This window comes from Carassius gibelio, chromosome B19 (genome assembly GCF_023724105.1).
Source record: "Carassius gibelio isolate Cgi1373 ecotype wild population from Czech Republic chromosome B19, carGib1.2-hapl.c, whole genome shotgun sequence".
NCBI lineage: Eukaryota > Metazoa > Chordata > Actinopteri > Cypriniformes > Cyprinidae > Carassius > Carassius gibelio.
Window position 1 is genome coordinate 13,667,332 of NC_068414.1, and position 12,745 is coordinate 13,680,076.

Genomic DNA, 12,745 nt, shown 5'->3' on the forward strand with positions numbered 1-12,745 from the left:
TGTTGCCATATTGAGCAAGCATTGTGGTCACGATGGTAAACCGTTCACTGAATGAAGGGCTTCACCTCATGTTATCTAACCCAGTTTATGAATTTAATCTGACTGTGTCACTGGTGTTTCTTTGTTCATGTTGAATAGATCTGCTCCACCAGCAACAACAAATTCACCTGTAAGCCTCCATCAAAGACAAACCTGTCAGTCCTATCCCTTGGTTTCTGAGGTCAGCTTCAGGAAATATTCATTACAATTATTATTCTTATTTTGTTGATAAATGCAGGCATTATGTCTATAGATGCCCATATAATAAACATATAATTATGGACACCTATAATGGTTATCTGTAAAAGTGTAGAAAGGGTTTATTTCTACCTCTCTTATAGCAGTGTTGTGGTTTTCATCTCTGAGGATTCATCATGTAGATCCCGGCTCGGTTGTCATGTTGTGCTTCTGGTTCTCCCTGTAGAAGAAACATTTATCAGAGATCACGTCTGATAACAGAATCATTAAAAATCAACTAATATGTATAATGGATAAATAAGATCTACACAATTAAGTTATTGTATACCCTAGTAAAAGAGTAAAATATTAAAAATACATTAAGTTCATACTATAATTCAAACTGACACTGTAAAAAAAATATATATATATATATGGCATATAACGTTTTAGATTTTATGTTTTTAACTTTTAAAATGTAAATATTTACATGTAAAAATTTAAAATTTTAAATGTACAATTTAAAATTTAAAATTTAAATATTTACATTTAAATTAAAATTTACAGTTAAATACCGTAATTTCATTAAGTTAATACCATCCTACTGAAGTACTGAAATCTGTTTTTTATCGTTGTAATACACTGATAAACACCAAATAAAAATAACATACATTGCACTAAACACAAGAACTAAAGACCATCATGGTGAGACACATTAAATTGAAATGTGCAATAAACATTAATGTAACAACATTATATGTAACATACATCTCTAATAAACATAACAGATGAGAAAAAAAATAAGAAAAACTGTTATTTCAAAGAAAAAAAACATCAGATTCAAACTAAATTTGAAATGTAATGCAAATAATTCTGGGAATGTCAGTTCACGGTTTTTCCTTGTAAATTTTACAGGAACTTACCTTTAACCATTTAACAGGTTTGTATTATAGCATTTTCACGGTTAAAATCACAATAATTTACAGTGTATTCATGTATTTACTGACAATTAATGCAAGACTTACTGATATTAAAATTAAAATGTAACTTTAATTGGAGTATTTCTTGTGCAAAATGCACATTTCTTAATATTAAGTCTAAAATGAACATATACGTAAAAAGCATTGCTATGTTTACAATGTTAATTACTATGGAAACGCATCATCAGTGACTGTGAACAGGGTCCATTAATTCATGTTTGATCATCTAAATCACAATGCTGATGTGAAATAAAATGAAATTAAATGGTATTTCTCGGTAGGTCTTTAGTTCAATTTATGTCACAGTCATAGGAAATGAAGTCGTTCTCACCATGCTCTGGTAGTTGGGCCTCTTCTCAGGTGTGTGTGACAGATATGTGGGATCAGAAAGATGTTCTTTGTAAGACGTTCTCTCATACGGAGCAATGGTTTGTGTTTCTTCCTTTTTAGCTTTTCTCCTACAGCACCAAAAGCATAACTGGAGAGATGGAAATGAGATTAGATAATATCACATTGGAGTGTTGACCATTTTTCTCTTTGTTTGTAAATTGTAAATGTAAAGTGTTTACCAGTAGTAAGACGAGGAACATAAGCAGTATGATGATGCATGCTAGCACTAGCAATGCAATGGCCCAGCCAGGAAGACCCTCAGCACTAGATTCTGCAAAAGTGGTTGACTTTGAAAAAAGCCAGGCAGGTGCGACTATTTCTGCATGAAAAATATATACATTTTATAATTCATTTATGTAAAAAACCATTAGGTTTCCAAACACCATGAAGCAGGTGTCTTATGTCTTACAAGACATAAACCTAAGTGTGTTGAACTACTAAACTTCCCCATGCTGTACCTGTGTTTGTTGAACGTTGGTGTGGCCAGTATCTTTCAAATTTACATCATTTGGAGCAAATTCACACATTCATGAGTCTGATGATGAATACTCACCAGCTGTGTACTGTCTGTTGACTGCAAGACCGTTGACGTGAGTCTTATTATCTATGGCCCTCAGGAACAAATGCTTGAGCATAACATGGTTGATGAAAATGGTCTGGAACTGGATGGTACAGTTTGCGATCACAGACCCGTTACTGTAATCAAATGAGAAACAAAAAGTTGATTGATTGAAATACTTAATGCAGTAACACTTAAGTACACTTAAGCATGCTTTTAAAAAAGTACTTAATACTGAAATTTTGTTTAATAGTATATCTTTTTGGAGTGAATTCTGAGCTTTTTTGACCAACTCAAGTAGGGCTTAAGTATTTCTTTACATATAATTTAAAAATAATTTCTGTTGCCTTTGAGATAAAGTTGTTGAATACTGACGAGGCTTTGTAGTAAACTAAACTATGGTAATACTTTAATATAATTTCTATTAAAAACCTCATGTATTTAAAAATATTTTTGTAATTACACATTTGTAATGATGAAGCTACAATTTAGTAGCTAAATATAAAATATATTCACTTACATTTTACATAAAACAACGCACTACAGTTAAAATTTTCATCAAGTATACTTTATATGTGTTTCAGTAAGTATACTTTACATGTGTTTTAGTAAGTACACTTTACATGTGTTTTAGTAAGTATACTTTACATGTGTTTTAGTAAGTACACTTTACATGTGTTTTAGTAAGTATACTTTACATGTGTTTTAGTAAGTACACTTTACATGTGTTTTAGTAAGTACACTTTACATGTGTTTTAGTAAGTACACTTTACATGTGTTTTAGTAAGTATACTTTACATGTGTTTTAGTAAGTACACTTTACATGTGTTTTAGTAAGTACACTTTACATGTGTTTTAGTAAGTACACTTTACATGTGTTTTAGTAAGTATACTTTACATGTGTTTTAGTAAGTATACTTTACATGTGTTTTAGTGAGTACACTTTACATGTGTTTTAGTGAGTACACTTTACATGTGTTTCAGTGAGTACACTTTACATGTGTTTTAGTAAGTATACTTTACATGTGTTTTAGTAAGTATACTTTACATGTGTTTTAGTAAGTATACTTTACATGTGTTTTAGTAAGTATACTTTACATGTGTTTTAGTAAGTATACTTTACATGTGTTTTAGTAAGTATACTTTACATGTGTTTTAGTAAGTATACTTTACATGTGTTTTAGTAAGTATACTTTACATGTGTTTTAGTAAGTATACTTTACATGTGTTTTAGTAAGTATACTTTACATGTGTTTTAGTAAGTATACTTTACATGTGTTTTCTTTAAAGTACAATTTTAATTTGTTTTACAAAGTGTGCTATTTAAAAAAACAAAAAGGCTACTTAAGTGTGTTAAGAAACTCTAACAATACTTAAATGAGCTTTTATTTCAATAACATTATATTATCCTAACATGATTCATCTTAACATTATTAACATTATATTATAAGTGTGTTTAGTACTGACTAAGTGCACTTCTCCATCACAACTGATTATTATTCATTTCTACAGTCATTTAGGACTAATTCACAGAAGAATGAGATGAGACTGACCTGAACTGTATGTTTGTCACTCCTCTGTAGGTTTCTCTTGTGTCACAGTCAGAGCAGTTAAAGGCGATGTCCAGCTGTGGAAATGAAACATGTTCACATGATCTCCCGTAGGTTCAACAACTTACATCTGTTGAGTATGTTGATGCTGGTGTTATGTGTTAAATGTCTGCTCTATTCAGTAAAACTGGCCCTGACATTACTTCATTCATTAATCTCTGGAAACACTTACAACTCCAGCGACCTCAGCATACATCTGCTTGTACTGCTGTGAGGTTGAGTTGAGGAGAGCGTCGCTGAAGACGCGGTTCTTGATCTCCATGCAGAGGGAGAATGAGTTCAGGGGTGAAGGGGAGGTCTGGGGCTCTGCATGGAGGCCCTCCAAAATCCTTACAATAGTGTAGGGCTCAGCACCTGGAAACATTAAATGATTATTCATTGCCGTGTGTGTGTGTGTGTGTGTGTGTCTGTGTGTGTGTGTGTGTGTGTCCTGGCGTTCCCTACATTCCAGGGACCAATATCCCCGCTGTCAGAAAAAAAATGACAAAAGCTGTCACTGGTGCGGTATCTTTTGTAAAGGCACACCTTTGTACCTAAAGGGTCCATGTTGGTACCTTAAAGATACATATAAATACCTAAAGGTTACTTATTAGTACAAGAAAGGTAAAAAAGTGTTCCTTTTGAAAAGGTACTGCCCCAGTGACAGCTTTTGTACCTTTTTTCTGAAAGTGCACATGGATACTAATATAATTTGACCTTATGGGGACATTTTTGGGACATTTTCCCCATATTCAGCTCATGTCAATGTCAGATCATGACCTTTGACATCTAAATTCAAATTGTTTTCTTTAAAAGGAGTGTTTTTTACTATTCAGGACTGCTGGCACTAGTTTCAAATTTAATAAAAAAACAGTACCCACAGTATAATGCTGAATTTTATATATTTATTTATTTATTTATTTAATTATTTATAAGTATTTATAAGTCTAAAATGCATTGATATCAGACATTTTGTAAATACAAATAGCTTATAATGTTATATACTATCAGTTTTTTTTTCATTCAAAAAAATCTTATGTTATTTTATAATACACACATTATTGATTTTCCAACTTTGCTAGCACACAAAACACTTTACAATAAGGTTCCATTGCTTAACTATATTTAATGCATTAACATTAACTAACAATTTATTTGTTACAGTGAATCTGTTACAAAATGTATTTGTTACAGTATTTATTCATATTTGTAAACGTAAGTTAATATAAATGCCACTGTTTATTGTAAGTTCATGTTAGCTCAGTACTATTAACAAACATTAATTAATAATGGACCATAAATGTTCAAGATAAAAAATCTAAATTAAGTAAGATGAATGAATGCTTTAGAAGTATTTGTATTGTTAGTTTATGTGAACAAATGGCCCCTTTTTGTAAAGTGTTGCTATTTTAGCACATTTCTTCTCTTACTTTTTTCTAGATTTGAGTTCTTGATTAATTTATTGTTTTTATCCAAGTAAATCATATAGCCTACTTTATCATTAACAAAAAAGAACAGATCTGAATGTTTCAAGCATTAAACTAATATGCATTTCTACACGATTATGAGTTACTGAATTAAATAACAAAAAGAGAGCGTGAGTTATCAAAACAGTTTGTTCATATGAACTCAGTTTGTAATTTCTATAGGGAAATCCTCAAGGTGTTTGATTAAATGCAAAGGTCATAACTTACCTGTTGCAGAGAACAGCAAGAAGAGGAATGCAGCCCCAGTGTAGTATAATGTGATGTGCCTCATGCTGAAGAAAGAGAAATGGGAACTGAATTGACTGAGAGGTGTTCCTCTGGCTGAAGAGCTTCTGTGACGGTCTTTAGAGAGGTACTGATGGTAACTGAAGCGGGAGCCTTTATTCGCACAGCTTTCATCCAGAGACACAATGTCAGCTGTCAATCAGTCGTGGATGGAGGCGGGGCTCAGTAACGGATGTTGAATCATCCTCACTCTTTTGTTTAACCCCATACCCTCTTTTTCTATTGTTTTCCACTGAGACCTGTGGACTGCTGTCAAAGCCGTTCTGTTTGTCCTGCTCGCTCTCCACTGCTGTGACATGTGCTTACGTCAAACGCTGCGTGTTCACTGTGTTTAACCAGGGTTAATGTGACTGACTCACCAGAGGGGCACAGCTCACCTCACTGCACAGGATGTGGTGCCATGCAAACACCCTGCCAACAATGAGATACTACTTTTCAGGGATTTTGATGACCTCCTTATGATCACAATCTGGCATAATAAAAAATCTGGTGGGGAGACATGAGAATTTGTGTATGACGGTTACTGTAGTTAACTAAAATAAATAAAAAAATAATAATAAGCTATTTCAAATAAAGTAAACATAATTTTTTTTATTTTTATAAAAACCGTAACCTTTATTTTAAGGTGTCCTTGTCCCGTGCTGCATTTACTTATTATAATAATAACAATAAACTAGGGCTTTTGATGACCTCCTTATGATCACAATCCGGCATAATAAAAATCTGGTGGGGAGACATGAGAATTTGTGTATGACGGTTACTGTAGTTAAGGTGTCCTTGTCACGTGCTGCATTTACTTATTATTATAATAACAATAAATTATGCATGATTAAATGCAAGTAAACCTAAGACAAAACCTAATCTTAAACCTAACCATATACATGTATGTGTATCTTATTAATATTACTCAGCACTTAAATATATATTTACAGTGTAACAAGGACACCTTAAAATAGTGTAACTGCAAATTTTATTTTAGTTTAATTAGATGTACTTAATAAACTGTGTGTGTGTGTGTGTGTGTGTGTGTGTGTGGTTTAAATGAACTGAATTCTTTGCAATCTCAACTGCACATGGTTTGATTAATGATGTTTAATGGTTATTTAATTGTCTTTTTTTTATTCAATGGTTCATTGGTTAAATATTACTCTTGTGTCAGGCTGAAATTACATTCTGTGACTCAGGTGTCCACACTAATATTTGACTTAAGCAATAGGCAAAATACATTTATCCCACACAGCTAACAAAAGGTGTGCAAAAAAAGCACAATCGTGTCACCTGCTGGAAACACATTAGGGTGAAGTGGCTCTTCAGGCTTCTTTGTTTTCACTTTGAGAGAATAATAATGGTCTTTAATTAAAGGGACACTAAACAGTTTGGCCAGTACAGTATGACACTGGTGGCTACAAAGGAGGACTTTCTTATTACTATAGTAAGCACATTAAGATTTTCTTGTTTGTTAACTAAATAAACAAATATTATTGTGATGGCACTTGTATTATTTGTTACTTCAGATTAACCTTATGGGGGGAAAGGATTGAAGGGGAAGCATGAAATTGAAGGCATTATTTTATTATTATTATTTTTAAGTTCTCAGAAAATGTAGATGCAGAGTATAAAGCTTTTACATATTGTTTCTTGCTATTAAAGTTAATTAGTGTTTAGAGTAAATATAGACAGGAATTTTTTTTTTTTTTACCATATATTAATTGTTCCTTTTATTAAGTCTTTTGGTTCACCTATTTGTTATAACATGTTCAAGTCACATTTCTAATATGTGGTACAGTTTATTTTAGTAAATATTCTCAGAGTTGTTTTGAGTTAAACCAGGGTTTCCGTTGTCCGGTATTGCCGGATATTGGCCGGAAAAAAAATGAAATGTCCGACAAAATTAAATCTCTCCGGTCAAATTGTCCGAATAAAATTGCCTAATAATCCCGCCCCGCCTAACACAATCTGAATTTGAGAATAAGCCTAAAGTGTATAAAGCAAAAATACACCGAACTTTGGCTATGTTATGAAGGACCAGGCTCGTTTGAAAGTTATTAAACATTATTACATGGCTTGGTTTAATTCCAATGTGGAATGTGGTCTGTTATTTCTTGATATCAGACCGCTGCGAAGCACTAGCGGCGCCAGGATTTTGATTGTAGGTGGGCCTCCAGAAAACTGGATGGGCCAGTTAAAATAAGCCAAAAAAATAAATAAATAAATAAAAACGGGTTCCCCTTTCATCTCAGTTTCAGCGCTTTTCTGGGCACTGAGGACAGCGACTCAGTAGCCTACCTGAATTTAATGTGTAATTAGCATAGGTAAAAAAAAAAATTCGTTTTAAATTGTTAAAAAGACATTTCAAGATATATTTCATGTCTGTGAGGCCTACGCTGATTTTCGTTAAATTAGGATGAGATGCACTCCAGTTCACTAGCAATGCAAGTGGCCGCGAGGGCGCCTGCATGATTAGGCCTGTCGTCTGCTATATTTGCTTCTTATGTATTAAATCCAGGCAATTGGTTGATAAAAATTTTTTTATTAAAATTAAAATACAATTTATACAAAACGAAATTCACTTCAAAAAAGTATTTCTACTAAACAAAACTTAATTAAGTGGTCAAAATCATGTCTGACCCGCTCCATGTCTCTCGATATTGCGCATCTTATCTTACTCGTGCGGTTCACTTTTCATAATCAACATAAATTAAAAAATAACATTATAATATTTTAACAAATATTAAACTAAATAAGCTTATTTAATGGCTACAACATGTATAGTAGACCTAGAATCTCTATTTGTACAAATTGCTGCACATTCATTTCATTCTGAATTTTGCACACATAAGATGAAAGGCATTTGTTTGGGCATGCATGTAAAACATATCTGCAACTTTTATCAAGTTCACTGATAATTATGCGTGCATTTATGAATTATTATCTTAATCTATAATGAAACAAGGACGAAACATATGCTTTGTTTGTTTAGAATGGAATGGATCGCAAATAGATCCGAATGAAGAAATGAACCATAGTAGAAAATGTTTTTTTTTCCGTCTATTTGAAGGTTAGGCTAATAAACATGTTGCGTTCGGCGGCCTGATTATGTCATTTTTTACGTTACATAGCCTGCCTCCAGTTTTCCTCACCTTGACTAATTAAGAGGCGATACTTGACCGGCATATCATCAAAATGTCCGGAAAAGGAAACACCATTTTTTTCTAGCGGAAACTCTGAGTTAAACACATGAATTGAGTGAACTTTTGAACTTAACTCATATATGTTTTGGGTTTGTTAAATATGTTGCTGAATAATTGTTAATAATAATAACAAAATAATAAAGAAAATAATCTCTAGGTATATCTAAAATGATCACCCTTTTGCAATCTAGCACATGTATAGCTCTTCTCCTTCAGGGGGCGCGTGATACTCAGAAAATCTTCAAATCTCAAGACATTTTACAATCGTTTAAATCTATTATGACCCTTACATTTGGATTAATACTTGACTTTTTCATAAAAATCCGCACAATCTTTATAAAAATGCTTACGTTATTCTTTTAACTGTTATAGCAGTTTTATATTTTAATCTTATTGGTGCATCCTGATCAGTGTTGAGCACTTGGGGAAAATGTTCTTGTGGCAACACCTTTAAAATGGGATAACTGTTATTTATATATTATTTACATTTGATATTCAGCATAGTATATCTATATGTCTCAGTTAATAAGACTCTTATTATATTAACATTAGACCCCGCCCCCCGCAGCCCTGGAATCAAACAGATGGATTCTTACAGTAACAGATCAGATATTCTCATTTTCCCATCATTTACTTATTTCAGCTCATGTAGGGATGTTTTATCTGCTGCATCCAAAGATAAATCTTAATGTTGAATCATATTAACAATCGTTAATAACCTCGTAATAACGATAATATGTAATAGGAACTTCGTAGCGAGCAGTGTTTCTGTCTGGACTGTTATCTGAGGCGGAAGACACGTGCACACGTGCCGGATGTAAACACAACTACCACGTGTTCGGGTGCACGTGGCCTCACTCTCAGCAGGCTGCTGGTGACCTGTGCGCGTGTTTATTGGACTCATAAGAGGCTGTTTCGGAAGGACCACTCTATGAATGCGATCCACTGAACACGAGACACATTTTGAGGTAAGCCGTTTAGTGACTGATCTAACAATGAATGCTTTAAGTAATGTCCTCCGTGGCTGTGGATGTGGTATCTCCAGTCTGGTGATGTGGTCTCAGTCATGTGATGATTTTCCAGGTGCAGTGATGGCAGGCAGCAGAGGTCGAGGACGCACTCAGTTCTCCTTCAGTGTGGACGCGCTGGGGTTTGGGAGAGGGGACTCCTTACCCTCTACTGCACACACACCCTCTCCACTCTTCCCTGTAAGTGTTCAATCACAAACCCAGTGTCTTTACATGGTAGTGTAACTTCATAGGTTGTTATTACACAGATGTGGTGCTATTAATGTCTTATTATTGGTTTGTAAAACCGGATTATTCTGAGAATACTTTTTTTTTTTTTTTTTTGGAAAGTGTGGTTTAACTGTCCAAAACATAAAACATATTGCATGGGGTTTGCTGTATGTAACGTTTTTATTTTTTATTATCATTTTATTTCTGATTATTATTTACATCTTAAAAGCTTGTTTTTCAAGACAATCAATTTATACCATTTACCTTTCTTTCTTTTTTAAAAAATTGATATTTGGTGTATGTTGTTTTGTTCCTTTTTGCGTTTGGCAGTAATAAATTAATTATTTAATATCCTTACATTGATATCTAATTACTTTTTTTACTTTAAAATGTATATTTTATACTCTTTTTCCTTTAGTCTATGTTATTTTGGCCATCTACTTGTATGACTTTCTTTCTTTTTTTAAACACAAGCTGTTTTTGCTTCTTTTTTTTTGCGTTTGGGAGTAATAATGTATTTTTATTTTATATATATATTTTTTTTATTGTAGTTTTCATATTTTTTTATTATTAAACTCTTTTCTTATTTATTATTTGTAGAAAAATTTTAACAACTTTTTATATAATTATTTTATTTTCATTTACCTTTATGACTGTCTTTCTAACAATGATGATTTAATATTATTTAATATAAATAATCATATTATTGTTCACTCAGCCTATGCAGTTTAGGCCAGTGCCCCTGCACGCAGGAGAAGAGGTGGACTACATGCTCGCTCTGAAGCAGGAGCTGAGAACCTCCAGCAAGAACCTGCCGTTCCACATAAAGGCAGCCAGGACAAAGACAGGTAAGACGGGGCGAGGCAACGTGTGCTGATACACTGGTGTATAAAGACTGGCCAGTTCTGAAGATGCAGCTTGACTTGGAGAACGAGGTCCTGCAGTCTCTTGATTTGCATTTGAACTGTCGACTGCATTGATTGTTGAAGATCAGGTTTGTATTGTTTTCTTTTTTAGATGTGGCGCGTTACTCTGATAAATATCAAAACGGAGAGCCGAAGAACAACTGCATTGAATGGAGCCCAGGTGAGTACTATTCTTTAGTTTTTGCGCTACAGCCGACTAGTTTTATATTCAAATGCTTTTAAAAGCAAGTTTTCGCCCCCCCAAAAATATTCAATTTCATTCCAGACTGGAGCCGAATGCCAAAAGAGCTTTGCATTAAAGTACGGAAGCCACGGAAAACAGGTGAAAGAGACTGTGTTTTTATGTGTGTTGCTCCACAGTCTTGATATTAATTCTAATGCATGATATAATACAAGTTAACCGTGTTTTTCAATACGTCTGCTACGTTTTAAGTCATAGGTGCCAAGCCACAACTCACACGAAAACCAAAAGTAGCTGCTGGTAAAGAAGAGGTTCTCCAAAAACTAGAGGTACAAGTCAGAGAAAACTTCTTGCTGTTTATAGTGTATGTAGCACATTAGTAATGTTAATATCGTTTGAATGGCATTTAGACGCTTGAGAAAAGAGAAGAAGAGCAGCATTCTGAGGAAGAGGAGGATGAAGAGAAGAAGAAACAGAATGAGGAGGAGGAGGAGCCGGATGCGGATGAAGAGTACGACGAAGAGGAGATTGAAGATGTAAGAATTTAATAGATAACATACAGTCTCTGTGGTGTCGTCATGTGTATGTAACATATGTCTTTCTCGAACACGAAAGGAAATCTGTGTTAGTTTTTGGCTACATGGACAAAGTGTCTTAGCCTTATTACAAAATATCTCCGTCTGTGTTCTTCAGAGCAAATCAAGTGTGATGGCAGAAATGTCATTTTTAAATATCCTATCAACTTATCAAAGCTGGTTTAACAGCAGAACGTGTGTGCTGTGTTTCAGGAGACGGACTACATCATGTCTTACTTTGACAACGGAGAGGATTTCGGAGCAGACAGTGATGACAATATGGATGAGGCTGTCTACTAATGTGTTTTAAGAGACGCTTTATTTAAAGTCAGGGAAGATGTCTGAGTGAAAGTATATATTTCAGGAAGGAGCGTCTTAATTCATGTGGCACTGAATCTGATTGTGACTGATTTCTAAGCTGCTTCACATAAACAGATCATGATCGATACAGATTCTGCTGCTATTCCAACAGTGCTGGGATGCAACCCAAAGATTTGTGTTATTACAGTGATTGGAAAGCTGTTTAAAAAGGCAGTGCACAGAAGCCGTTATTCATTTTTGTCAGACAGGGGAGGAAACTACAGACCGTTTTTACTGTATTTTAATGCATCTCATGTTTACACCTGATAATGCCTTGAATTGTGAATTACAGATGCAAAAGTGTGACTCCATCTGTTTTAAGCTGTGTGTGTGTGTGTGTGTGTCACAATTTTAATGTGAGCTGGAGTTGTATCATCAGACAGCCGGCAGGTGGCAATGTTTATCTGCAGTGTATGAACTATAACTACAATGAGCTTTTACAATAAATCACATGGATAAAACACTTTTACAGTCCACGCATGATTTCACAAAGTAATATCAAAGTAGCATAAGCTTTAGTGCTTTGAGTTCAGAACTGCACATGCTGGACTTTACAAAACGTCAACTTGTTACATCTTTTTTATGCTATTTTATGAAATATTTGTCTCTAAGCCCTTTTGTTTTATCATTTGAAATGCATGCTAAAGAGTGCAGTGATATTCATTTTATTTTATTGTACTGGAGCATTCCTCAGTGACAGATTTATGCTGTTTGTGCAGCAGCATTTTGCCAAGCTAAAAGTTTTGTTATAAAGATATCAGCTCCCCT

The 12,745-nt window shown here is 33.9% G+C and overlaps 2 protein-coding genes and 1 long non-coding RNA gene across 3 annotated transcripts in view; 1 reads left to right on the forward strand and 2 right to left on the reverse strand.

Annotated features, from left to right (window-relative positions):
• LOC127978773 (uncharacterized) overlaps window positions 1–1,663 on the reverse strand; it is a 3,475-nt gene extending 1,812 nt beyond the window's left edge. Inside the window, exons 1-2 of the long non-coding RNA XR_008158644.1 lie at window positions 1,528–1,663; window positions 370–457 (exon numbers count right to left, since the gene is read on the reverse strand). This is a non-coding gene — a long non-coding RNA (uncharacterized LOC127978773). The remainder of the gene's footprint in view (window positions 1–369; window positions 458–1,527) is intronic.
• Window positions 1,664–1,704: 41 nt separating this feature from the next.
• Window positions 1,705–5,712, reverse strand: si:dkeyp-92c9.4 (mucin-1). The gene is made up of 6 exons (XM_052585180.1): window positions 5,429–5,712; window positions 3,928–4,109; window positions 3,699–3,772; window positions 2,140–2,282; window positions 1,766–1,905; window positions 1,705–1,731 (listed from the first exon to the last, which is right to left on the reverse strand). The coding sequence occupies exons 1-6, from the start codon at window positions 5,490–5,492 to the stop codon at window positions 1,705–1,707; spliced, it is 630 nt and encodes a 209-aa protein (XP_052441140.1). The 5' UTR covers window positions 5,493–5,712.
• Window positions 5,713–9,440: 3,728 nt separating this feature from the next.
• polr3gla (RNA polymerase III subunit GL a) lies at window positions 9,441–12,442 on the forward strand. Its single transcript, XM_052583670.1, has 8 exons — window positions 9,441–9,665; window positions 9,781–9,905; window positions 10,654–10,783; window positions 10,953–11,021; window positions 11,127–11,183; window positions 11,295–11,371; window positions 11,453–11,578; window positions 11,831–12,442. Exons 2-8 carry the CDS (start codon window positions 9,789–9,791, stop codon window positions 11,915–11,917), a joined length of 663 nt encoding a protein of 220 aa, XP_052439630.1. The 5' UTR covers window positions 9,441–9,665; window positions 9,781–9,788; the 3' UTR covers window positions 11,918–12,442.
• Window positions 12,443–12,745: the final 303 nt, after the last annotated feature.